At 38.3% G+C, this 26,631-nt stretch overlaps 1 protein-coding gene and 1 long non-coding RNA gene across 3 annotated transcripts in view; one reads left to right on the top strand and one right to left on the bottom strand.

Moving 5' to 3' along the window:
- Window positions 1-1,836: 1,836 nt before the first annotated feature.
- cox19 (cytochrome c oxidase assembly factor COX19) overlaps window positions 1,837-26,631 on the bottom strand; it is a 77,373-nt gene continuing 52,578 nt past the window's right edge. The window contains exons 2-3 of one of the 2 annotated variants that reach the window (XM_082152906.1): window positions 3,721-3,832; window positions 1,837-1,942 (exon numbers count right to left, since the gene is read on the bottom strand). In XM_082152906.1, the coding sequence (XP_082009032.1) occupies window positions 1,858-1,942; window positions 3,721-3,832 (197 nt within the window). In that variant the 3' untranslated portion in view covers window positions 1,837-1,857. Of the gene's footprint in view, window positions 1,943-3,293; window positions 3,629-3,720; window positions 3,833-26,631 lie in introns of those variants that run through there. The other variant, XM_082152905.1, reaches the window with a different exon arrangement.
- Window positions 13,009-14,626, top strand: LOC309485875. Its single transcript, XR_014201293.1, has 2 exons — window positions 13,009-13,055; window positions 13,464-14,626. It is a non-coding gene; the product is annotated as an uncharacterized lncRNA (long non-coding RNA).

Raw genomic sequence — 26,631 nt, 5'->3', positions numbered from 1 at the left:
GGTCGGGTGTCGGTTCTATTTTAAGCGGGTCGGGTGCGGATTTACAAAATCGGACCCGTGCAGGACTCTCTGGTGTACACATAAATCTCTGACCCATCGTCGTCTTCTTCGTTGAATATCTGTCGCTCTACTTACGTCATCTGGTATAATTTGAAACGATTGGCTATAAGCTACGTACAGGCGCATTTGATAGACATTTGTAGCGCCCAATAAACGGCTCTGGGCATTCGTAAACCACGCCTCAAATACGAGAAAATGAACATGTAGTATCCAGACCACGTCTCAAAGAGAAAGTGGTCTGACGTTAGCCAGGCTATAAAAACTTACTAAAACGTAAAAAATCTGAAAACTCTTTCATTTCTACATCAGAGGCCTCCTAAAACAATATCTGGGAGGTCAAAAAATGTTTTGCTCATTTCTTTCTATATCTGGGTCTTACAGGGTTAAAGCATTTTATATCGACCACAAATATGTTACCTTACATTCTAAGTAAAAGACACAAAATATGTATTATTTGATCGGTGAGTAATGTAGATGAACTGCTGTGCTTGTGACAGGGCGCATATTTAACTGAAAGAACAAGCAGAGAGAGAGAGAGCCCCGGTCGCGCGCGCACTCTCTCTCTTCTCTTCGGTACACTGATAAAACAAATGACATTGAGCATTTGTTTAAAGCATTCTGGATAGAGACGTAAATGAAGTTGGTGTCGTGAACTCTTGCGCATGCGTAGTAAAAGTATAACCTGTGGGGAAAAAGGCATTTTAAACCTTATTTTGGGGCAAAGTCATCAAACTTTTTCAGCGATTTTTATCATATTTTACTGCTGTTTCTATACATGCAGTTTTTATGTCCCGGTGACCAGTGAAAGTGCAGTTCTGACTCTCTGCCCATTCATTTAGGAGCCTGGTTTTGTTAGTCCGAAATAGCCATAGACAGTATAAGAAGTGGACAGAGCCATCTCATTGGAACTCAGTTGAGACAAGTGAAGCCCATTTTTTGCGATTTTTTAGCACTTACGTTCCTGACGCGCAGACTCAAACCGACTCAAACTAAAATTGATGACGTGAGCAACCTGTCTGACAGATGTAAATCTTCTAGTAGCGGTGCGTGCAAACTGCCAACGTTAATCTTGCAGAGACGGCGAGCTTGAGCAAAGAGTTCTTTGGCGTGAGTGAGCAGGAGTAAGTATTCTGATTAATTATTTTGTATAGTATTTATTTTAAAATGTAACGCCAGTACGCCATATTAAGTTAATGCATACTATTAAGAAGTTATGTAAAATGATGTTCAAGAACTTATGATATGAATTCATACCCAATAGTTATTTTGAACACACACACACACACACACACACACACACACACACACACACACACACACACACACACACACACACATATATATATATATTATATATATATATATATATAAAAAATAACAGATAATAAAGAACATGTACAATCATCCAAAATTATTAAAAGTGATTCAAATAGCACATGCACACATACATGCATAAACACACACATACATTTTTTTTAAAAAACGTCCTTCTTCGTTTCCTTCTATCTACATCAAACCGAATAGTAACCCATCCAAAACAGACATACATAAGCCCAGGAACCATACTGTCAGTATACAATATCCCCTTGAGTCATTTTCGTATCCATTCAATATAGGCTATTCATTTATAGTCTCTTAAAATTGCTTATTGTTCTACATGATTTCATCTCTTCACATAAAAAAAATTGCCCATAGGCTAATATTCAAATATATAAATAATTGTGAGCTAGGTGTTAAATCATGCAGTTTTGGATAATAAATCATGGTCAAAAACACTTGAACAAAAAACTTTTTTCTTTATTTCACGTTATGTAGGCTATGACATTTTGTAGATGGCTTCCGACCAGGATAAAAGGGATCACATTCATCTTCAAGCGTAGATCTGTAAATAAATAATGGAACGTTAACCGCGATTGACATTGAGATTGTTTTCTTTTCTTACATTGCCTGTATAATTTCCTGATAATTTCTCCATCCCCCGTCAATATACCGGCCGTTACCCATACTTCATTATTTAATGAAGTAGATAAATTATTAAAGTTCGTGGATAAATGTTACTTAATATGTATTCACTTGCCACATACCGAATTATTTTCAATTCCCCAAAAACGTTGAAATATTTTGTCCCGTTGCTTTTATGGACTCTATATCTATGGGCTTCTCCCTTGACGTCCCCCCGATTGCCTGCGAGCTTCTCCTCCTGTCTGTACGGTAATTTCTCTACTGTGCGACAGAGAGTTGAGTGGTTATGACGCAATCGTTAGCCTATTTTTACAAAAACTGAACATGAAAGGTAATGGAGCCCTTTATACATTGTTGTGTTTCTTTAGAAATAAATAATGGACAAATGGAGTCTTTAAACGCCTCAGATGTAAAGTAATTCGCTGTCAAAGTGACGCCAAAATGAATGGGAGTCAATGGAATGCTAACGCAAGTGAAGTTCTGCTACAAGATGGCGGCACGCGGCCGGCTTCAACTTCCGGTCGATGGATTACCCGCCTGGAAATAGCTGCCCGGAGGCGTTGCCAAGTGGCACGACTTACCTAAAAGGACTTTGGGTAAACTCAAGGCTTACAGCAAGATTTATTTTCCAAACATGATGAAAAGCAGAGGAATGATGAAGCTTGATTCCTTGTTTATGAAGGTGATGGGGGTGTTTACAGATTCGTGTGGCTCACATGGAAGATTACAAATCAATTATCTGAACAGTTTTAAAACTACTGATATTTATACATTTGTTTAGATGAAAGGTTTCAAACATAAAATGATGGCATAGTATTTTATTTAGATTTTCTTATTATAAAAACACCATTTTATAGTTAGGAGTTTTCTTAGTCTGTTCATTTGTCCCGACAGTTGCACCACCTGACATTTTGGGGATTTAAGATACCAAAACATAAAATAATATTTATTATTTGAAAGTACTGAAAACGTATTCAAACAAACTAGGTCTTATAAAGTAATACATGTCATGAATTTATCAAATTACTTTAAAAGGAAATAATGCACCTGACACAAATATATGCATGTCATGCATTGACCCTCAAACATTCATATATTTGCATATTTTTGTGTTGTAAATATTTGTGCTACATTTCACATGTGTTGTTCAGACTACATTTATTTAAACCAAAAAAGTGAATTCTTTTAAATGCAAAGTTGACAAGATTTCAATGAAGTCTATTATTTACATAAGATGTATTATATATGATCAAGGCTGTTCATAGCAGTGATGAAAACTAAGCAGACTCTTTATTCCAGATAAATATGTAAAGCTCCAGTAATAAGAACAAACTTCAAATGATTAAAACCTTTTTAACAGATCATTCTACAAAACCAAATCTTTTGGTGTCTGACAAGTAGCATTTTTTTTTTTTTTTTACAGATGCTTGTTAACATGCACAAAGCATATACCAGATTTCCAAGTGATATGGAGAGAGACATAAAATAAAACGAATCAACAAAATGTGAACATCAGCCCAAATTATATTTTGTTTCATTTTCTTTCTTCGAATCCTCCAAGTCCTTAAAGCCAAGTTTTTCAAGGGGTTCTTTTGCCATTAACTGTCTGTAAAGTAAATACAATTTTTACAGTTAGTTCCTAATGTATTTGACCTGAAATTTTCAAGTTCAGGTTAAATCATGTCAGGAAAAACTCACCTGTCCATCCTGCACTCCAGATACTCCTTTGCCTCTATCCGACAGCACGAGTTGTCAAAACGGTTGTCTCTGAGGCATCGCATATATATCTCTTTGAATGATTTACATTCACCTATGTACACAAAATTGTGAAAATATATATGAATTCAAAATCTTATGCTGCATCCCAATTTGCATACTATCTATCCTAAATAGTATTAGTTTGTCCCAAATCGTAATATGTTGAAATTAGTATTCCAAAGATACCCGGATGGTTTCCAGTTAGAATTTGAAGTGCAGATCTTTGCACACTCAAACGGCTAACATTGCCAACAACCCATTGCACATTGGATGGATGAGGATTCGATTAGAACTACAAACATTAATAAAAAGCGTTAAAAAACTAAAAACATGGTGGATGCACAAGGCCGATGGTTAAGTAGAAAGATTTGGGGCAAATTCTAAACGCAATTTTTGCACCCTTGAAGGGCACTTCGGGAAGGGAACACTTTTTGTAGGGGTGTTCCAAATGAAAGTGAACAACTGGATCCCTTCACGGAGGGCCCTACCACAAGGCCGTAAGTGAGGGGTACATGCCAAAGTCACTTCAAGGAAGTAATTTTATAATTTATGGTCATGTGACCTAGCAAATACTTGTGATTTATTTTAAAACTATAGATGGCGGGAGAGTTCAAATTAACTTAAAAATGAGAATTGTTTTGTTATGTTTGTGACATAAGTTTCATAGGAAAGAAATGTGTTCAGGAATGCAGGGTCCAAAGATGAGAGGCAAGTTTTAAAATTGAGAGCAACGAAGTTGTTCGGCCCGATGAGATCTATATGTGTACCGAGTTTTGTTACATGTTACATGCTTTATGTTCATATTACATGCAAGCATGTTTGATACATGGACAACTGTTTGATGAACGTATCAAATCCCATCAACATGCAGTCAAGTCAAGTCACCTTCATTTATATAGCGCTTTTTACAATACAGATTGTTTCAAAGCAGCTTTACAGTGATAATAGGAAATTAAAGGGTCATGAAACATCACTCGCAAGTCGCAACTTGCATTGGTGAACAAGGCCGAAGTCCACCATTCAAGGCCGAAGTCCACCATTCTCCAGTTCTCAAAGCTCTCTCGAGAAAATGCTTGCTACACACACATAGTTAGATGTGTCCGTGGTTGATGGCCAACCAACCGCCCGCAGCGAGTCTAGCCCTGGCAGCATCGCGGGGAAAGATATGCAACGCACTGGAACTTTTGCACCACGAAAACAAACACCCATGATTGCCTCTCTCGTCTACTACGCAATACAGTTTGACATGTCTGTCATTGGAAAGATCCACGTGGTGTCATGAATAATTAAGAGACAGTGTCTTCTCATTGGATAAGAAAACTCAGTCTCATAAATAATTATGAGACACCGATGAGTCATCAAAGTACTACGATGCGCTGTGACCTGGACACGATGAAGATTTTAAACCCGAAAATAGCCATACAATTTAACCATTTCCCCCCCTACTATTAAATCTAACAGATGCTAACATTGTCTTCAATGGTGTTCAACACACATACCTCTGTTAAAATCTCAGAAAATTTGGTTTAGGGTTTCATGACCCTTTAATGCAACAAAGATTGTTTTGGCTGTACAGCAGCTCTAGAAGAAAGTAATTTAAGTAAGTTTTTAATTGATTCATTTCCATTGTAAAAATCATTAACTTAGGGGTCAGCTACATGACACCGTTTTTAACTGAAAACAGAAAACTTTTAATGCGTCCTGGCAGTTCATTTACACGACAACAGCGTTTTGGTGGCCTGAGAACACAAACTTTGAAATAGGTTTCAAAGTGCACGTTTTTGAAAACGGGTTTTGAAAGCAACACCATTATCATCTCTGTGTATACTTAAACGTGAATCAGTGAAAACAGTGACTGCATGCAAATGCGTATTACGTGTTTAGTTTATAGACATGCATGTTTGAATGCATATGTGCGCGGGTGCGTTGTCTTTCTTTACAAAGTGACAATTACTTGTCTGGCATGCATAATACAGCGTTTTTAGTCGTTTCCGCAGATGTGTGTGAACGGGAATCATTTTGATAAAAAAATGTATCTGTACAGAGGAAAAAAGTTTGTTGTGAAAAAAACCCAAAAAACTATTATTAGCGTAGATGCCATTCTACTTATGATGTAACAAGTACATCAGGTGTTATGGGAAGTGTTCCTGGTTCCGGCTGAACCAATTTATGCAGCCTAATAATCCTTTTACATGATTTGAATTGTAGAAACTGTAACACAAAGCAGATGGTCAGTTCTGCCATTTGATTAAATTACTGGATTCTAATTTACAAACACAGCTCTGTTCTTCTTGGACTGTGACACAAAGCAAATGGTGTCTGCCACTTGATTAAATGACTGGATTCTGATTCGCAAACACAGCTCTTTTCTTCCTGAGTAAACAAAGAAACATCCTGTTTTACTGCTCGGCTGAGACATGTGACCAGCAAGGCGCCGCGCTGGCTGAGATCCCGCTGGGGTCTCCCTGGGGTCCCCCATGGCGCCTGACACCTTACAACAAGCCAACATTGTTTAACCAGATGTTCGACCAAGTACCCTGATGTTAAACTCATCAACTCAAGAGACACGCACACACATACGACTCCCCTGAGGGGGGAGAGCAAGAGTTCACACAGCAGCTTGAACTCCGAATGACTCCGCGCACAAACACACACACACACACACACACACACACACACACACACACACACACACACACACACACACACACACACACACACACACACACACACACACACACACACACAGACACTATAACTCTCATCCATGACCACGTGTGGTCAAAATACCCTGTTAAATGTATGAAATGTATTTCTTGTTGTGTTTCACGGTCTCCATATGACAAATTGTTATAACTATAAGCTTTATGATATGTAATCAAACTTGATATGCGTTTAATCATGAAGAATCATGTATCTTTTGTTACTAGCTCACAGAATTACCGTTCGTGGTATTGTTTTGATCAGAAAAACCCTACGGTGTCGAATCCTTAACCCAAAGTACAAAATGATGCATTCTTTCATTAATACCAGTTTATAAGTGTATTAGGAACAAGTTTGTCTTCTCTGTACCTCGTCCCAGAGGGCATGTACTTCGCGAACAAAATAAGTTTTGCCGCCACGCGTCCTCCCAAATGATTGGGTCATGCACGTGAGAAAGGCGTGGCTTTAGCTCCTTCAAAACACGGAGCAACACTCTGATCTGGGCAGTCCTACGCCAGAGAGAGATGTCCACTTCTTCACTACAAACTCCAACCGGAGTTCTTCGTTTGTTTTCTAATTTCGTTTTAATCTAAGTCTTTTTCTTTTTATCTACCTCAGTTTGATATTTGTCCTTCATTCAGTGTATTCACGAACGAAACGAACTTAAGACTAAGCATCTTTCGTACGCGCTGCAGTTGAGTTAACGCATCATCTACCTCAGCCCGGAAGAAACCTCGGACACGCGGCCCACGCATCCTTTCAAACCAGCTGCACAAAAGGGGCCATATCAAAGCAAGTACAAGTCTTAATATCGCAAAATCTGAAAAGAAAATGCTGTTTTAAGGTTGTCTAGAACTTCCTAAAAGCCTTTGGGTCTCATTTGAAGTAACTGTTTGAACTGTTTTGTCCTGAGAAGATTTCACTTTCACTCTCTCTCTCTCTCTCACACACACACACTCTCTCTCTCTCTCCCCAATATTTCGTATTTCAATCATTTTGTATTGTTTGTTTTGCTATGCATATTTACTCCAGCGTGATTTAAGTAGTATACGTAATCCTTAGTTGTTTTATTAAACTCCATACTCCTTTGAGTTGAATCTGTCTCATTGTTCCATAACCTGGAGTCCCTGAAAATTATGATTTAAGCTACAAAGCTCTACTTGGTGTGACTATTGAGATATCTAAAGTGCCTTACACGAAAATATCATTCCTTGTGGCCAGAGGAAGGTTATCGTCGTGTTTACAGGCCGGTACATTTTGATAAGGAAGTCTCGCATACAGTTCGCTGGACGGACAGATTGCGTAATAACTGAATTTGAATTACATGAAAATTTACCCTGATAAATTAATATGATTTTAACGACCTATATGAATGGTTACTACGAGCAATCGTGTTAATTATTCATATACGGTGAGGTTTAGCCTATTCCCTATTCGGGATAATTTAATTTGTGTATGCGATATATATTCATCATCTTATGAATATTACCCCTCATTTGAGTTAAATAATTCCCTAAACAACTCATTGTCGCTACAAAACTGATAATGTGCTGTGTGTATGCCAGATTAAAGAGATGTGTTTTTAGTCAAGATTTAAACTGACAGTGTGTCTGCTTCACAAACAGTGCTAGGAAGACTGTTCCAGAGTTTAGGTGCTAAAAAGGAAAGGATCTACCGCCTGCAGTTGATTTTGATATTCTAGGTATTATCAACTGGCCACACTTTTGAGATTGCAATAGATATGCAGGACTATATGCGTTAAGAGTAGGCCTGTCACGATTATGAAATTTGGCTGACGATTAATTGTCTAAAAAATTATTGCGGTTATGCCGATTAATTGCCAGTTTTAGGGCTTTGACGATTAATTGTCTGTTTTAGAGCTTTGACGATTATGCCGATTAATTGTCTGTTTTAGGGCTTTAACCTCGCGCACGAGCAGATCCGTTTCCTCGCTAGAGAAGTGTTCAGTTTTTCCGCTCGCAAATTCTGCCATGTAAATAGCGATTCCGCCATGGCGCGAGCATCATAAATGTTTTTTGTGCTTCATTAATTAAATAGTTGTGATAAATTCAATCCTTTGTAAGTTATCATTTTGCAGCGCAAGATTACAATTAACACCTTTAGGGGAGAGTGGGGTGAGTTGTGCCAGTTTTTACTCAAAGTGACTTTAAAGTGAGGCCATGGCAGTAATGCCTTCAACTTAAGGATGTACATATATTTCAGGATGTGGTGCATCCCTGAGAACAATAACTTTGGATCTGAAATAAATGGTTTCAGAAATCTAGCTCTTGGAAAAAAAGTGGTCTCATGGCACAACTTGCCCCTGGTGCGGGGGAAGTTGTGCCTTTGGGGGAATACATTGGGGGTAAATTGTGCCAGTGATTTCTGAAGTAAAACAGAACATTTTACTGTTATGAACCGTAATGCTATATGAAAGCAAGATAAATTCAATACAAAATTACTCATTTAAGTTTTTTTTAGATATTGTCACCCTGGAATACCATAGCAAGCGTTTTTCCTATATGGTCAATTGCATAGGGATTTTGTATTGAACATAACTCTGGATCACAGTGTCATAGAGACAAGGGGGCGGGCTCATTTTACTCAGACGACCAATCAGTCTCTCAGGATCATTGTGAAGCTATCAAGCTATGCCCTAGCAACCATTTAGAGCACCATAGCAACACAATATATGATATTTGTGACTCATTTCAGGCAAAAAGGCTTTGGCAATAGATGCCTGTTGACATAGCGCTGTCTGTCAATTAGGTAACATATAAGAATAAAGTGACTAGGCTAATTTCTAAACATCCTATTGTGACATAGGCCACTTAAAAACTGAACAAAACGTCCCTTTAATAACATAGTGCAAACTCAAAACTGAAATCAGTGTCAGCTAAATTAAACAAATAGCAGGCAGGCCTAAGTCAAACACTGATGAGGCATGCCCATCTCCTCACTTCTCAAGATTATCCCCTGTGAGTATGTAGGTCTCTAGGTGGTCTGGATATGGCACAACTTACCCCATGCCCTTTGGCACAAATCACCCCAGACCCACAAGTTTGAAAAACTAGCATGATCCAGCAGTTAAGAGCTAACATCATTGCTAACTGTATAGACTCATTGTGTAGCCTACTAAAGCACTAAAACTAGTGGTGCAACGGATCATCATCGATCCGTGATCCGTTCGGATCAATATCTTCGGTTCGGCACTCACGTGATCCGCGGATTGATTGATGAAAAAAAAGTTGTGCGCATGTTCAGTCCACACACAGCGTGGTCATGGCGAGCGTTATGAACCGCAGAGAGCGTGACGCCTCATTCGCGCCGCAAAACCTCCAGACGTGCGTAAACGCGTCTTTACATTGACTTCACATTGAAATCACTCGCGCCAGACGCTCTATTCGCGTTTGGTGTGAACGCAGCATGGGTGACGGCGAGAGAGAGAGAGAAAGAGTGCCTGCGAGTGCGAGCGAGCAAGGTAATACGTTGTCAAATATGTTTAAACTTAAATGAACTACACAAGTAGTTATGTCTCTTTGTATTAATTTGTCCTGTTATTGACATAGGCCTAATGCGCGTCATTGACAAAATGCGCAACCAGATGGTCGAATAATTCGAATATGTGTTTTTTAGAGGGAATATTCGAACGTCATTTTTTAGCAATTTTGACAGCCCTATATGACAGTGGAAACACATAAAGCATTGGTCCATGTTTAAAGGAAGGAGATGCCTTTTTATGTTGCACTTTAAGTTGTTTTTCATTAATTATGTTAAAAAGAAGATATTATGCCTTGTGCACTTTAAGTTGATTTTATATATTTTAATTTAACAATTTAAAAGTGTTAATAAAAAAATAAAAATAAATTTTGCTGATCCGAAAAATGATCCGATCCGTGACTCTGATCCGAGAAACGATCCGAACCGTGAGTTTTTTGATCCGTTGCACCCCTAACTAAAACATGTGTGAAATGTTTTCAAACTTGTCTATAATTGTTCAGACACTACAATCAAAAAACCTTAATCATAGAAATTTTACTTTGAAAGGGAAAAAACAGTTTTTTGCATTAAAATATGCTTAACTCTCATGCCATGTGTCTCTCTTCTTTGGAGGACGAATAAAAGTGATTGCTTTTCAAAATTATGTGGTCACATGACCAATTTCTTCTATGGTTTTCCAGAAACAAGGGTGGAACTACTTCCCCCCCTGGCACAAATCACCCCACTCTCCCCTAAATATTAAATAAATGTATTAAATTTAGTAAATAACTGAAACAATCAAAAAGGCCATAATATATCATTCATATACAGTATGAACTAATGGTCACTTTTTTATTTGTTAAACAATCCAGAATAATATACACATATACACATACATATATACACACACGCACACAAATAATATAAAATTAAAAGATACTTATTGTGCAGCTTTTTAATGGGGCTACAACAGTTAGTTATTTAAAAGTTCACAGCACAAAGCACAGATGTTGAGCGCACAAATCCTATTGTAATCTATCCAACAGTTTATTGATCATTTGTTTCTTTAGTTTAAATTCCAGTGTGTGCATATGATGCCTGATTAATCGGCCTTGTGCTGCGTGTCATCTTAGAAACAGCAATAGAACTGCAGCAAAATGAAAAGCGCTGTGGATTTGCTTAAAATGACTTCTACAGATCAAGAATTATAAAGAGAATATATCATATTGGAGAGATGTTGTGGCGCACTGTTTGAATGCTGAACGGAGAATGATTAACAGCCGAAGTTGAAGACGAGTTTCCGTTATCTTTAATTTAATGATGTAAATATACTTCTGTCCCTCATATAAAGCTATGGAATGGCTTCAGATGACATTGAATATATATTGCAGGAAAACGTAATTAGTGCTTGTCTATTTGTTTTGGTCCATTGGTCCCCCTTGTGCCGTAGGCCTATAAAAGAGTGCAATAAGCGGTTAGATCAAATAACCGCGATCAGACTGTCAGGTGCATAGGTGAAAAATCTACCACACCTCAGTAATACCTCTTCATGTTAATAGCATTAATTAATAGCCAACTATCGTTTGCTGCATGCTTAAAAAATACACTACAAATATTTTTTGTTTGCTTTTTTGAGAAACAAACAAACAAACAAACAAACAAACAGGCAAGTCACATATAAGTGGCATTTTTATTGCATTCAGAAATAATACTGGTACATAAAGTAAAGCGAAATGTAATGTAGGCCTCCCAGTCAACAAGTGAGATCATGTGATGATCACAGTGACATCACACCATTCTCATACTGTGATACTCACAGTGTGAGTACTATGTGAGCTCATTGTAAATTCAAAATGTTGAGCAGGTTGAGAGGAGGCAGTTCAAATATCGTTCACCGGGGGGACATTCTACTTCCTGTCTCTCAACAAAATCACAGTGGTCTCGCGTGGTGAGATCACAGTATGAGTGCACACCCGCTAACAGATTTTTGTTATAAAAATGTTCTCCAAACATACAACTGACTTCCAACACAGAACACAGGCTTAGATGAAATCAACTGAAATAAAAGACAACATTAAGTCTCTCAAGATCTCAGCAGAGCAGCACAAACAGCATTACCAGCTTCACTTAGTACTAACCAGTAGGGTTGCACGATATATCAACCACATATCGATATCTGCATTTTTAAAAGGTACAATATGTAGTTTTTTTTGCTTTAAAAATAGCAAAAATCACTATAATCTGTTATTTATTTATTTTTTTAGTTGTGTACTTACATTATCCCAACTGTTTCCAACAACTTTCAAACCAGGAGAAATTTGTAATTTAATTCGAAGACACGGACCGTTTCTTTATTTCCGTTTTGTCGCCGTCAATGGCGTCATATCCGCGTTCTCCCTGGTTTCCGCTCGTACTGCCATAGTAACCAGAGCCCTCTGATAGTAACCAAGGCGACAGACGTGGACAACTGTGTAGTTCGTAATGTCTATCTGCACGCTGTTGTTGTTTCGTTCAAACATTATGGACCATGGCAAGCAGACTTTGGATAAATGACTGCAAAAGAATGTTGTGAATTCTTGTTCGCCAGTGTTTCAGCACGACAAGCGCGTTGTGGCGGAAAGAGTGCGTCTACGGAGTCAAGCCTTCATGACAAGCACAGTCAAGTTCGCCTGAGCATTCACAGCATTTTGTGCCATAGTAAGTTGTAATATTATGTTTATTTCATATATATATATATTGATATATAAAAAGACAGATTAGTTAGAAAGCAAGAAAGAAAGATAGAAAGAAAGATTAGTTAGAAAGATTAGTTAGAAAGAAAGAAAGAAAGAAAGAAGATTAGGTAGAAAAAAGAAAGAAAGATTAGGTAGAAAAAAGAAAGAAAGAAAGAAAAGGATTAGTTAGAAAGAAAGAAAGATGGATTAGTTCAAAAGAAAGAAAGAAAAATAGATTAGTTAGAATGAAAGAAAGAAATACTGATTAGTTAGAAAGAAAGATATATTAGTAAGAGAAAGAAAAATTGATTAGTTAGAAAGAAAGATATATTAGTAAGAGAAAGAAAAATTGATTAGTGAGAAAGAAAGAAAGATTAGGTAGAAAGAAAGAAAGATAAGGTAGAAAGAAAGAAAGAAAGAAAGAAAGAAAGATTAGGTAGAAAGAAAGATTAGGTAGAAAGAAAGAATGAAAGAAAAGAAAGAAAGAAAATAAATAACAATTAGGAAGAAAGAAAGAAAGAAAGAAAGAAAGAAAGATTAGGTAGAAAGAAAGATTAGGTAGAAAGAAAGAATGAAAGAAAAGAAAGAAAGAAAATAAATAACAATTAGGAAGAAAGAAAGAAAGAAAGAAAGAAAGAAAGAAAGAAAGAGAGAAAGAAAGAAAGAAAGAAAGAAAGAAAGAAAGAAAAGAAAGAAAAGAAAGAAAAGAAAGAAAGATGGATTAGTTCAAAAGAAAGATAGATTAGTTAGCAAGAAAGATAGATGATTAGTTAAAAATAAAGAAAGAAAGAAAGAAAGAAAGAAAGACTAATTAGTTAGAAAGAAAGATAGATTAGTAAGAGAGAAAGAAAAAGATTGATTAGTTAGAAAGAAAGAAAGAAAAAGAAAGAAAGAAAAAAGAAAGAAAGATAGATTAGTTAGTTAGAAAGAAAGATAGATTAGATAGAAGGATAAATAGATAGATTAGTTAGAAAGAAATAAAGATGGATTGGTTAGAAAGAAAGAAAGAAAGAAAGAAAGAAAGAAAGAAAGAAAGAAAGAAAGAAAGAAAAGAAAGATGGATTAGTTAGAAAGAAAGAAAGATTAGATAGAAAGATAGATTAGTTAGAAAGAAAGAAATATATATTAGTATATAATATACTAATATATATTAGTTAGAAAGAAAAAAAGATGGATTAGTTAGAAAGAAAGAAAGATGGATTAGTTAGTTAAAAAGAAAGATGGATTAGTTAGAATGAAAGATGGATTAGTTAGAAAGAAAGATAGATTAGATAGAATGATAAATAGATTAGTTAGAAAGATAGATTAGTAAGAAAGAAAGAAAGATAGATAGATAGGGTTTGTAGATAGATAGATAGATAGATAGATAAGTTAGGAACATAGATAGCTTAAAGCTTAATTGAGTATCAATGGCTTCTAGCAGTTTACATTAAACATAGTTCAAACAGACATGGACTTTTGGTCAATGAAAGTCTATGGGATTTTTATGATTTTTAATATTAATTTTTAAGAAAACCATAACTCAAACCAGTCTGAAAAGATATGGCAACTCAAGTCAGAACAGTATGAAGGTCTGACCCGAGTTTGGAGTATGTAGCTTGAACGGTCTAGGAGGAGTTAGTGTCTAAAAATTTGCGGTCAGAAAAAGAAGAAGAAGAAGAAGAAGAAGAAGAAGAAGAAGAAGAAGAAGAAAAAGTTTGTTGAGACAAACTTTAAGTTGGCTTGAGAAAGCCGGACCAGAGAGTTTGAAGAAGTTAAAAGTAGTTAGAAGTTTTAAGTAGTTTGAAGTTTAAAGTAGTTTAAATTTTGATTGATAAATTAGTTAGAAAGAAAGAATAGTTAGAAAGAAATAAAAAAGATTAGTTAGAAAGAAAATGAAAGACAGATTAGTTAGAAAGAAAGCAAGAAAGAAAGATTAGTTAGAAAGAAAGAAAAGTTAGAAAGAAAGATTAGGTAGAAAGAAAGAATGAAAGAAAAAAGAAAGATTAGATAGAAAGAAAGAAAGAAAAAGAAAGAAAGAAAGAAAGAAAGAAAGGATTAGGTAGAAAGAAAGTGTAACCCACTAGAATGTAATTCTAGTATGTTGTGGGTTATATTGTTTTATTCTCTGTGTTTGTTTAATTTAGCCTCTCATTCAGAGCTAAAATGTTAATGGAGTCTAACGCTTCATATTTCAGAGTCACAATATATGTGTGCTTGTCTCTTTAAGAATGCCGTGCTTTGTAGCAAGGTAGATGGGTGTGTACATGGGAAAAACGTGGTTTTGCCCTACAAGTTAGGTTGTTTGTATTTTCATTGGTTTAAAAGTGTTAAGACCCTCCCTCCCGGGAAAATGGAGAATTTTGAGTGGGGAATAGGGAGGAGGAGAGAGAGGGTGCGGCAGAGGGAGAGAGCTGATGAGACTGATCTGAACTAACGAGGGTGCGGCAGAGGGAGAGAGCTGATCAGACCGATATGAGCTAACGATAGCCATAATTGGAGTTAATTAATCGATAAACCATCATATTAATACTTTGAAAGTGTTTATAGTGTTAAGTTAAGTTTCATCGGGTTAAGTTTGTTACATCGTTTGGTTTCGTGTTCTCAGTGTATGTTTTTCCGTCACCGCGGTTACGTCATTCGCTCGTAAACAGCGGTTGTACAGACTGCGCTTACAGTTATCCTAAAAATAACTTAAAAGAAGAATAGAAGGACAGAAATCAACGTGTTTGGTCGTGTGATCGGACCGAGGAAGACCAGATAGCGTCCCAGATCACCGTGAGGTCTGGGATTCCTCTGGCTGCGTTGGAGTGTGACACACATCGGCTGACAGGGACAACGCAGGAGGAGGAGCTGCCGGAGGCCTGACACGGGATCCTCGCTCGGTCACGGGTTTGCATCGCACGCTACGTTAAGGTATATTGTTGATTTTATTTGAGCTCAAGAGAGTGAAGAGGCCAATTTTCAGTTTCTCTGGCCACCACGAACACGAGCTACGATCCAGGCCTGCAACGGGTTGTGTTTGAATGACTGTGTGTGTGTGTGGGCCCACAAGTGTTTAAATTCAGTTTATACAGTGTTATTCAGCGCGCTTAGAAATTGCAAACACCTACAGTGCTTATTTTGGTACTTTCATTTTAAAGTGTTACTTCCTCAATTAATTCAGTGTATTTGTCTGACATTTTGGTCATTTCAGAAATTCAGTCATCTGTAACCTTTCCCTTTGAGCTTAAATTTGTATCAAATTTGATATTTATTTGATTGTTTAACTACTACAAAGCTTTATTTTGTTTATCCATTTCACACTTTCCAATCCTTTATTTGAAATTTAAGTAAATCCTCTACATTTTTCTATGTATTCTAGGCTACATGTTTTCTTTACTCAAAAGGTTTTCATAAGAGCCAGTAAAGGTGCAGAATAGCCATTTTATTTAGAGTAACTTTCTAATATACATTAGTTCAGTCAGTGACTCCAGGGGGGCCCATAATACAACATCTCTTAGGGCACTAGATTATTGAACCTGGTGCTGCCCCTTACTAATCTATTATAAAAAGAGGTAGGGGGCGCTACACAAAGTGGGGGCTCGTCCGGGATCTCCCTCTGGTACGTCGCTGATGAGTTCCTGAAAAAAGAAGACAGATCGGAACAGCTCAACCCAAGCACTTCTCACCATCACATTCAAAGTTACTGAAACGTGGTCAGACTGCTATCATGGCTTTGAAGATGGACCCCAGTCTACAAGCAGAGTTAATCAGCTGGTGCAAAGAAGCTGGCATTGATGAGAGTCATGCATTAATGTTGATAAATGTACCTGTTCACACAGACATTGCTGCCATTGAAGAGGTAATGGAAGCTGTGAAGGTCTTAGGAAGAGTTCGTGTCCGAGACACACGAGAAGGACCAGCTTCACGGTTTCATCTGGTGTTGTGTGAATGCAAACAGGCCATTGACCTCACGCACCTACCTCCGGAAGTGTCACCAGGAGAACGGAAAGAGCCATGGAAAATCATTGCAGTCCAGCCCATGGAATCCGAAATTGACACTGATTCTGGAGGCTTTACCGGACGACTTGCTAAGTTTCTGATGGAAGAAGGTAAGTCACTTGGTGACGTACAAACTTTGCTCACTCCCCGCAGCACAACTGACAGTTCTCCTGAGTCCATCATACGTGCTGTGGGAGAGATCCTGGAAAAGACCGTAAAGCATCCCACCGACACCAATGCATACCGACGCCTGCGCACGTATTCAGCTGTAGTTCCCACCCCCCCAGGAGAGGAGAATATGGAAACTTGGATGGAACAAGCAAGGCTGATGATAACAGAGTGTGAATGCTCCGAAAAAGAAAAACGACGGCGAATTGTAGAAAGTCTCAAGGGACCTGCATTGGAGATCATCAGAGCTGTCCAGTTTTCCAATCCTGAGGCGAGTGCACTACAATACTTGGAAGCATTAGAGAGCACCTTCGGATCATCAGAGTCTGGTGAAGACTTGTATTTCAAGTTTCGTCTCATGCGCCAGAGCACTGGAGAGACCCTCTCTGAATTCCTGAGAAGGATAGAAAAGATGCTTAGCAAAGTAGTAGAACGTGATGGAGTGCACCCAGGACTCGTTGATAAGGTACGGATTGAACAGCTTATTCGTGGAGCAGTGAACTCCGACATGATGTTGCTCCAGCTGCGGCTAAGAGAAAGAAAACACCACCCACCTTCTTTTCTGAGTCTGCTGAAGGAGATACGTGAGGCAGAGGAGTGCGAAGCATCCCGCCACAGAATGTCTGCTAAAGCCAAAGCCATAAAATACAGTGAGGACGAAAGAGCCAGTACCTCTGTCATCCAAGAACTAAAGGCTGAGATTCAAGAGTTGAGAACACAGATATGTGGAAGTGAGTCTAAAACAGTGGCAACTTCCTCCCTGTTAATTAAACCTAAAGAAACACAGAAGAAGCAGACTGAAAAAATTGACAATTCTGAAGTCCAAGATTTACGAAAACAGATTCAACTCCTACAGCAACAGTTGGCCAGTATGAGTGTCAGCTCTACTCACCACTCACCTCCAGTTTCAGAGCCGTGCAAAAAAATTCTCTGCTGCTTCGTCCCTGAAAAGCAAATCAGCAAGAACAAAAGATGATTATTTCTGCTACAGGTGTGGAGAGGACGGCCATATTGCGACAAAGTGTCAAGCTCCTCCCAACTCAGAACAAGTCATTCAAAAGCTGATCCGTTCTTTAAGGCAAGCAAAGAGTGAGAGGTATGAGGCTGATGACAACAATAACAGAAAGACACAGAACCAAGCCTGTTTCTCAAAAAAGAGTCAGACAGACATATATGAAGCCAGCAGTCTTCCAAAAGGCCTAGTTGGACCAGCCTCAACTGTGGATGTGAAGCTTAATGGACATTTGTGTCAAGCCCTGTTAGACACCGGATCGCAGGTGACAATTGTGTTTGACAGCTGGTTTTCCAGAAATCTCCCATATGTGCCCATTCACCCATTGACTGGATTGTCAATATGGGGGCTCAGTTCTTCCAGTTACCCATATAAGGGGTATATAGTCGTTGACGCCACTTTTCCTGCTTCTGTTACTGGCGTGGAAGAATCACTGTCCATTCTGGCTCTCGTATGTCCTGATCCTCAAGGTCCTCCTCAAGTACCGGTTATAATTGGAACCAACGCCAGTTTCTTCAAACGACTTGCTGCACTCAGTCAGGTTAATGAGAAACCCAGGGTTGCTCATGCTTTGAGAATCCAGACCGGACAGGCTGCTATTCAACTGCCCCAGCCGCAAATAACAGAGAAAATCCATGTCAAGCCTGAAGCAAAAGTCTGGTGGAGAGGACCTGGAGACTGTGTCGTTCCATCCAGAGGGGAAGTACAAGTCGTTTGTCAAATGGAGATTGATAAGCCTTTGACAAAAGAGATCGTTGTGGTAGATGCTCCTGAGGAGGGCAGTCTTCCAGCTGGAACATTCATAACGCCTGTAGTACTTCCGTCTTCAGCCATAGATGGGGGAAACACCCAAGTCCTGGTTCATAACGAAACATCAAAGGATATCTCCATTCCTGCTGGCACAGTGATGGCCAATGTGTATCTCACCGACACACTTGCAGTGCCTTCTGGAAGTTTCCACAGCTCCAAAGTAATCGATCCAAGTCTGTTTAATTTCAGTGAGTCATCTATTCCTAAGGCATGGGAACTGAGACTGCGTCAGAAGTTATCAACAAGAGGTGATGTCTTTTCTACCAGTGAGTGGGATGTGGGATTAGCTTATGGAGTTGAGCATCACATAAGACTGAATGATCAAAAACCCTTCAGAGAGCGCTCCAGACGCATAGCACCGGCGGACATCGAGGATGTGCGACGCCATATTAAAGATCTGTTAGCGGTTGGAATAATTAAGGAGTCGAGGAGTCCGTACGCCTCTCCCATCGTAATTGCACGAAAGAAGAGTGGGGCAATCAGGATGTGCGTTGATTACCGAACTCTGAATGCTCGTACCATCCCAGATCAGTACACCACTCCCCGGATCGATGACGCATTGGACTGCTTGGCTGGTAGTAAGTGGTTCTCCGTGCTGGACCTCCGTAGTGGTTATTATCAAATCGCCATGGCAGAGGAGGATAAAGAGAAGACCGCTTTCATCTGCCCTCTTGGATTCTTTCAGTTTTAGCGAATGCCCCAAGGGATCACTGGAGCTCCCGCCACCTTCCAGCGGCTAATGGAGAAAGCTGTTGGGGACATGCACCTTCTCCAAGTAATAGTCTACCTTGATGACATCATCGTGTTTGGACGCACTCTTGAAGAACACGAAGAGAGGCTATTAAAAGTCCTAGACCGTCACTCTCTTAGTGGCCTGAAAGTCTCGATTGACAAGTGTCAATTCTGTCAGTCCCAAGTCCGTTACGTGGGGCACATTGTGTCAGCTGCTGGAGTATCGCCAGACCCAGCCAAGATCGAAGCCGTAACACGCTGGAAAATGCCCACCGACCTAAAGTCACTGAGGTCGTTTCTTGGGTTTTGTGGCTTTTACCGGAGATTCATAAAGGACTACTCCGCAATCGTAAGGCCATTGACAGAGCTCACCAAAGGGTACCCACCGACGTCTGGCCTAAACAGAAAAGCAGTAGATAGCAAGAAATATTACAAAGAGTCGGAGCCATTCGGGGAGCGTTGGGACGACCACTGTACAGCAGCTTTCCGTAAAATTATTTACTGCCTCACCCATGCTCCAGTACTTGCTTTCGCCGACCACACGAGACCTTATGTCCTGCATGTGGACGCCAGTCTGAGCGGCCTTGGCGCCGTGTTGAATCAGGAGCATCCTGGTGGGCTCATGCCCGTAGCCTATGCCAGTCGAAAACTGAGTGTTTCCGAGCGACGTTACCCCATTCATCAGCTTGAGTTCCTGGCGCTTAAATGGGCCGTTGTGGATAAGTTCCACGACTACCTGTATGGCGCCCAGTTTGTAGTAAAAACAGACAACAATCCACTTACCTATGTGTTGTCAAGTGCAAAGTTGAGTGCAACAGGTCATCGTTGGTTAGCAGCATTAGCTACATACAACTTCAGCTTGCAGTACAAGCCAGGAAAGCACAACATTGATGCAGATGTGCTGACGCGCTACCCCTGTGAATCAACTGATTGTGCTGAATGGAAGGAAATTGACAAGTACTGCGCTCCTTGCATGACGACTCCGGTCATTTGGGAGTAGAGAGAACAACTGAGCTTCTGAGAGATCGTTTCTATTGGCCCCGAATGTCCACCTGCATAGAGCAATACGTCAAGAATTGCGGCCGTTGTGTAACCAGAAAGACGATACCCAAGAAAGTTGCACCAGTGAACCACATGACCAGCAGTGGGCCATTTGATTTAGTATGTATCGACTTCTTATCCATCGAGCCTGACTCCAAAGGTCTTAGCAATGTCCTTGTCATCACGGACCATTTCACCCGCTACGCTCAAGCGTTCGTAGCCAAAGACCAAAAAGCTTTAACTGTCGCCAAGATATTGTGTGAAAAATTCTTCATCCACTACGGCTTACCTTCCCGTATCCACTCAGATCAGGGCAGGGATTTTGAGAGTGGTCTCATAAAAGAACTGCTAAGCATGCTGAGAATCAGAAAATCTAGAACGTATCCTTACCACCCTCAGGGAGACCCTCAGCCTGAAAGATTCAACCGAACGCTGCTTTCCATGCTTGGTACTCTGAATCCTGTGGAGAAAACCAGATGGAGTCAACATATTCACCGTTTAGTACACGCCTACAACTGTACTAGGAATGAAGCCACCGGGTACTCGCCATATTATCTTCTGTATGGAAGGGAGGCTCGTCTGCCGGTGGATGTGTGTTTCGGGACTTCACCTGATGGGAAGGGAGCTGGTAGCCATCGCCAGTATGTGGAGCGAATGAAGTCAGAGTTACAGAGAGCGTACCAGTTGGCCACTGAAACTGCCCAGAAAAGTCAACAGAGGAACAAACGCTTGTATGACAGACATGTGACACACCAGACCTTGGCTGTAGGAGATCGTGTGCTGATAAGAAACCTGGCATTGACTGGAAAACAGAAACTTGCCGACAAATGGAATTCTGTACCCTACCTGGTGGTAGAAAAGTTGAAGAACTTACCTGTATACCGCCTGAAACCTGAATCCAGAATGGGAAATGTGAGAACACTACACCGAGACCATCTTTTACCTATTGGGGAAAATATAAGGTTGTCCGTTCCTGAAGAGCCAAGGAAGGTGTCTGCGTCGCCGGAGACCAGGACCGGACCTGTGGAAAGAAAACAGAGGAGAGGATTAAGAGGAAGGACTATATACATGGCAGGAAGTGAATTGAGGAATGAATCTGAAAGTGAAGAGGATGACCTGTGGTATTACTGCTCGGATAGGGTAGAGAGACCATCCAGGACAGAGAGTGAGGTACAAGATGGGTCTGCTGTGGAGGAGGAAACAGTTTGCCGTGGAGGTGAAATGGATAGACCCCATGCAGAAGCTGCAGAGCCGACGTTCACTGAAGAAGGCCATGGAGAACTACCAAGTCAGAATCCAGTAGAAACCAGAGATCCTGGTTTAGAAGGGGGAGATCCCGGAGCACCTAATTCTACCAGAGAGGTAGTTGAAGCTAGCCATTCCCGCCCCAGAAGAAACATAAGACCCATTGTCAGATTGAGCTATGATAGTTTAGGCCGGCCCACTAACCGACCTTTAACCCTGGTTCATAGAGGTATGATCATAAATATTGTGGGTGGGCGAGAATCAGAGAAGAAACCATGTAGCACAGTGTGGTGTCACCCTATGGCACAGTGTACTCTGTGTGCTCAAGTAAGTGCTCGTATAGAACCCAGGGTTACCGTTAAAGTGTAACGATATACTCTCATGGGGTCATGAGAGGTTTAGAAGGGGGAGCATGTAACCCACTAGAATGTAATTCTAGTATGTTGTGGGTTATATTGTTTTATTCTCTGTGTTTGTTTAATTTAGCCTCTCATTCAGAGCTAAAATGTTAATGGAGTCTAACGCTTCATATTTCAGAGTCACAATATATGTGTGCTTGTCTCTTTAAGAATGCCGTGCTTTGTAGCAAGGTAGATGGGTGTGTACATGGGAAAAACGTGGTTTTGCCCTACAAGTTAGGTTGTTTGTATTTTCATTGGTTTAAAAGTGTTAAGACCCTCCCTCCCGGGAAAATGGAGGATTTTGAGTGGGGAATAGGGAGGAGGAGAGAGAGGGTGCGGCAGAGGGAGAGAGCTGATGAGACTGATCTGAACTAACGAGGGTGCGGCAGAGGGAGAGAGCTGATCAGACCGATATGAGCTAACGATAGCCATAATTGGAGTTAATTAATCGATAAACCATCATATTAATACTTTGAAAGTGTTTATAGTGTTAAGTTAAGTTTCATCGGGTTAAGTTTGTTACATCGTTTGGTTTCGTGTTCTCAGTGTATGTTTTTCCGTCACCGCGGTTACGTCATTCGCTCGTAAACAGCGGTTGTACAGACTGCGCTTACAGTTATCCTAAAAATAACTTAAAAGAAGAATAGAAGGACAGAAATCAACGTGTTTGGTCGTGTGATCGGACCGAGGAAGACCAGATAGCGTCCCAGATCACCGTGAGGTCTGGGATTCCTCTGGCTGCGTTGGAGTGTGACACACATCGGCTGACAGGGACAACGCAGGAGGAGGAGCTGCCGGAGGCCTGACACGGGATCCTCGCTCGGTCACGGGTTTGCATCGCACGCTACGTTAAGGTATATTGTTGATTTTATTTGAGCTCAAGAGAGTGTTAAGGTATATTGTTGATTTTATTTGAGCTCAAGAGAGTGAAGAGGCCAATTTTCAGTTTCTCTGGCCACCACGAACACGAGCTACGATCCAGGCCTGCAACGGGTTGTGTTTGAATGACTGTGTGTGTGTGTGGGCCCACAAGTGTTTAAATTCAGTTTATACAGTGTTATTCAGCGCGCTTAGAAATTGCAAACACCTACAGTGATTATTTTGGTACTTTCATTTTAAAGTGTTACTTCCTCAATTAATTCAGTGTATTTGTCTGACATTTTGGTCATTTCAGAAATTCAGTCATCTGTAACCTTTCCCTTTGAGCTTAAATTTGTATCAAATTTGATATTTATTTGATTGTTTAACTACTACAAAGCTTTATTTTGTTTATCCATTTCACACTTTCCAATCCTTTATTTGAAATTTAAGTAAATCCTTTACATTTTTCTACGTATTCTAGGCTACATGTTTTCTTTACTCAAAAGGTTTTCATAAGAGCCAGTAAAGGTGCAGAATAGCCATTTTATTTAGAGTAACTTTCCAATATACATTAGTTCAGTCAGTGACTCCAGGGGGGCCCATAATACAACATCTCTTAGGGCACTAGATTATTGAACCTGGTGCTGCCCCTTACTAATCTATTATAAAAAGAGGTAGGGGGCGCTACAAAAGAAAGAAAGAAAGAAAGAAAGAAAGAAAGAAAGAAAGAAAAAGAAAATAAAGATTAGTTAGAAAGAAAGAAAGAAAGAAAGAAAGACAGATTAGTTAGAAAGAAAGAAAAGTTAGAAAGAAAGATTAGGTAGAAAGAAAGAAAGAAAGAAAGAAAGAAAGAAAGAAAGAAAGAAACAAACAAACAAAAAAACAAAGAAAAAGAAAAGATTAGGTAGAAAGAAAGAAAGAAAAAGAAAGAAAGAAAAGATTAGTTAGAAAGAAAGAAAGAAAGAAAGAAAGACAGATTAGTTAGAAAGAAAGCAAGAAAGAAAGATTAGTTAGAAAGAAAGTAAAGTTAGAAAGAAAGATTAGTTACAAAGAAAAAAGAAAGTTTAGGTAGAAAGAAAGAAAGAAAGAAAGAAAGAAAGAATGAATGGTGGATTAGTTATTTAGAAAGAAAGATGGATTAGAAAGAAAGAAAGATGGATTAGTTAATTAAAAAGAAAGAAAAATAGATTAGTTAGAATGAAATATGGATTAGTTAGTTAGAAAGAAAGAAAGATTGATTTGTTAGAAAGAAAGAAAGAAAGATAGATAGATAGATAGATAGATAAAGTAAGAGAGAAAGAAAAAAGATTGATTAGTTAGTTAGAAAGAAAGAAAGAAAGAAAGAAAGAAAGAAAGAAAGAAAGAAAGAAAGATGGATTAGTTAGAAAGAAAGAAAGATAGATTGGTTAGAAAGAAAGATAGATTAGTTAGAAAGAAATAAATATTAGTTAGAAAGAAAGATGGATTAGATAGAAAAAAAGAATGATGATTGGTTAGTTAGAAAGACTGAAAGATGGATTAGTTATAAAGAAAGAAAGATAGATTAGTTAGTTAGAAAGAGATTAGATATAAAGATATATTAGTTAGAAAGAAAGATAGATTAGATAGAAATATAGATTAGTTAGAAAGAAAGATAGATTAGATAGAAATATAGATTAGTTAGAAAGAAAGAAAGAAAGAAAGAAAGAAAGAAAGAAAGAAAAAGAAAGGAGAAAGAAGAAAGAAAAAGGGGAAAGAAGAAAGAAAGAAAGAAAGAAAGAAAGAGAGAAAAAGAAAGAAGAAAGAAGAAAGAAAAAGAAAGAAGAAAGAAAGATAGATTAGTTAGAAAGAAAGATGGATTAGAAAGAAAGATGGATTAGAAGGAAAGAAAGAAAGAAAGAAAGAAAGAAAGAAAGATGGATTAGTTAGAAAGAAAGAAAGATGGATTAGTTAGTTAAAAAGAAAGATGGATTAGTTAGTTAAAAAGAAAGAAAGATGGATTAGATAGAAAGATAGATTAGTTAGAAAGAAAGAAAGATAGATTATTTAGATAGATTAGATAGAAAGATAGATTAGTTAGAAAAAAAGAAAGAAAGATTAGATAGAAAGATAGATTAGTTAGAAAAAAAGAAAGAAAGATTAGTTAGAATGAAAGAATGAAAGATTGATTAGTTAGAAATAAAGAAAGATGCATTAGTTAGTTAAAAAAGATAGATTAGTAAAAAAGAAAGAAAGATTAGTTAGAACGAAAGATAGATTAGTTATAAAGAAAGAAGGATTAGTTAGAAAGAAAGAAAAATGGATTAGTTATAAAGAAAGATGGATTAGTTAAAAAGAAAGAAAGAAAGATAGATTAGTTAGTTAGAAAGAAAGATAGATTAGATAGAAATATAGATTAGTTAGAAAGAAAGAAAGAAAGAAAGAAAGAAAGAAAGAAAAAAAGAAAAAAGAAGAAAGAAGAAAGAAAGAAAAAAAAGAAAGAAGAAAGAAAGAAAGAAAGAAAGAAAGAAAGAAAGAAAGAAAAAGAAAGATAGATTAGTTAGAAAGAAAGATGGATTAGAAAGAAAGATGGATTAGAAAGAAAGAAAGAAAGAAAGAAAGATGGATTAGTTAGAAAGAAAGAAAGATGGATTAGTTAGTTAAAAAGAAAGATGGATTAGTTAGTTAAAAAGAAAGAAAGATGGATTAGATAGAAAGATAGATTAGTTAGAAAGAAAGAAAGATAGATTAGTTAGATAGATTATATAGAAAGATAGATTAATTAGAAAGAAAGAAAGAAAGAAAGAAAGAAAGATTAGTTAGAATGAAAGAAAGAAAGATATATTAGTTAGAAAGAAAGATGGATTAGTTAGAAAGAATGAAAGATGGATTAGTTAGAAAGAAAGATTGATTAGTTAGAAATAAAGAAAGATGCATTAGTTAGTTAAAAAAGATAGATTAGTAAAAAAGAAAGAAAGATTAGTTAGAACGAAAGATAGATTAGTTAGAAAGAAAGAAGGATTAGTTAGAAAGAAAGAAAGATAGATTAGATAGAAGGATAAATAGATAGATTAGTTAGAATGATAGATTAGATAGTTAGAAAGAAAGAAAGAAAGATAGATAGATTAAGTTAGAATGATAGGTAGATAGATCATTTTTAAGAAAACTGAAAGTCAAATCAGTCTGAAAAGATATAGCACACCAAGTCAGAATAGTCTGAAGGTCTGACCCGGGTTTGGAGTATGTAGCTTGAACGGTCTAGGAGGAGTTAGAGTCCAAAAATTTGCGGTCAGAAAAAGAAGAAGAAGAATAACTAGAATGTACATTTCCTGAAGAAAATGTGAAGTGGTGCTTGCAGTGGCAAAACTCGCCACTGGGCAGATGCTAACACAATTAAAATGTTGTGATACCATGATATACCACATTCCAGCATGATTTACTATGATTAACATGTTGTTAGAATGATGCTAGCAAGATTTGCATGTTGTTAGCATGATTAGCATGTTGGTAGCATGAAGCTAGCAAGATTTGCATGTTGTTAGCATGATTAGCATGTTGGTAGCATGAAGCTAGCATTATTAACATGTTGCTAGCATGCTTTTAACAAGATGTTAACATGATTAGAATTTTGCTAGCATGTTTTTAGCTAGATGTTAAAACGATTAGCATGTTGCTAGCTTGATTAACATTTTGCTAACAATGCTAATATGATTAGCATGTTGCTAGCATGATGCTAGCTTGATTAGCATGTTGGTAGCATGAT

Source organism: Leuciscus leuciscus (genome assembly GCF_965113295.1).
Source record: "Leuciscus leuciscus genome assembly, chromosome: 21".
In the NCBI taxonomy this organism is placed as follows: domain Eukaryota; kingdom Metazoa; phylum Chordata; class Actinopteri; order Cypriniformes; family Leuciscidae; genus Leuciscus; species Leuciscus leuciscus.
The sequence above is the reverse complement of the archived record's forward strand: the minus strand, read 5'-3'. Positions and strand labels throughout refer to the sequence as shown.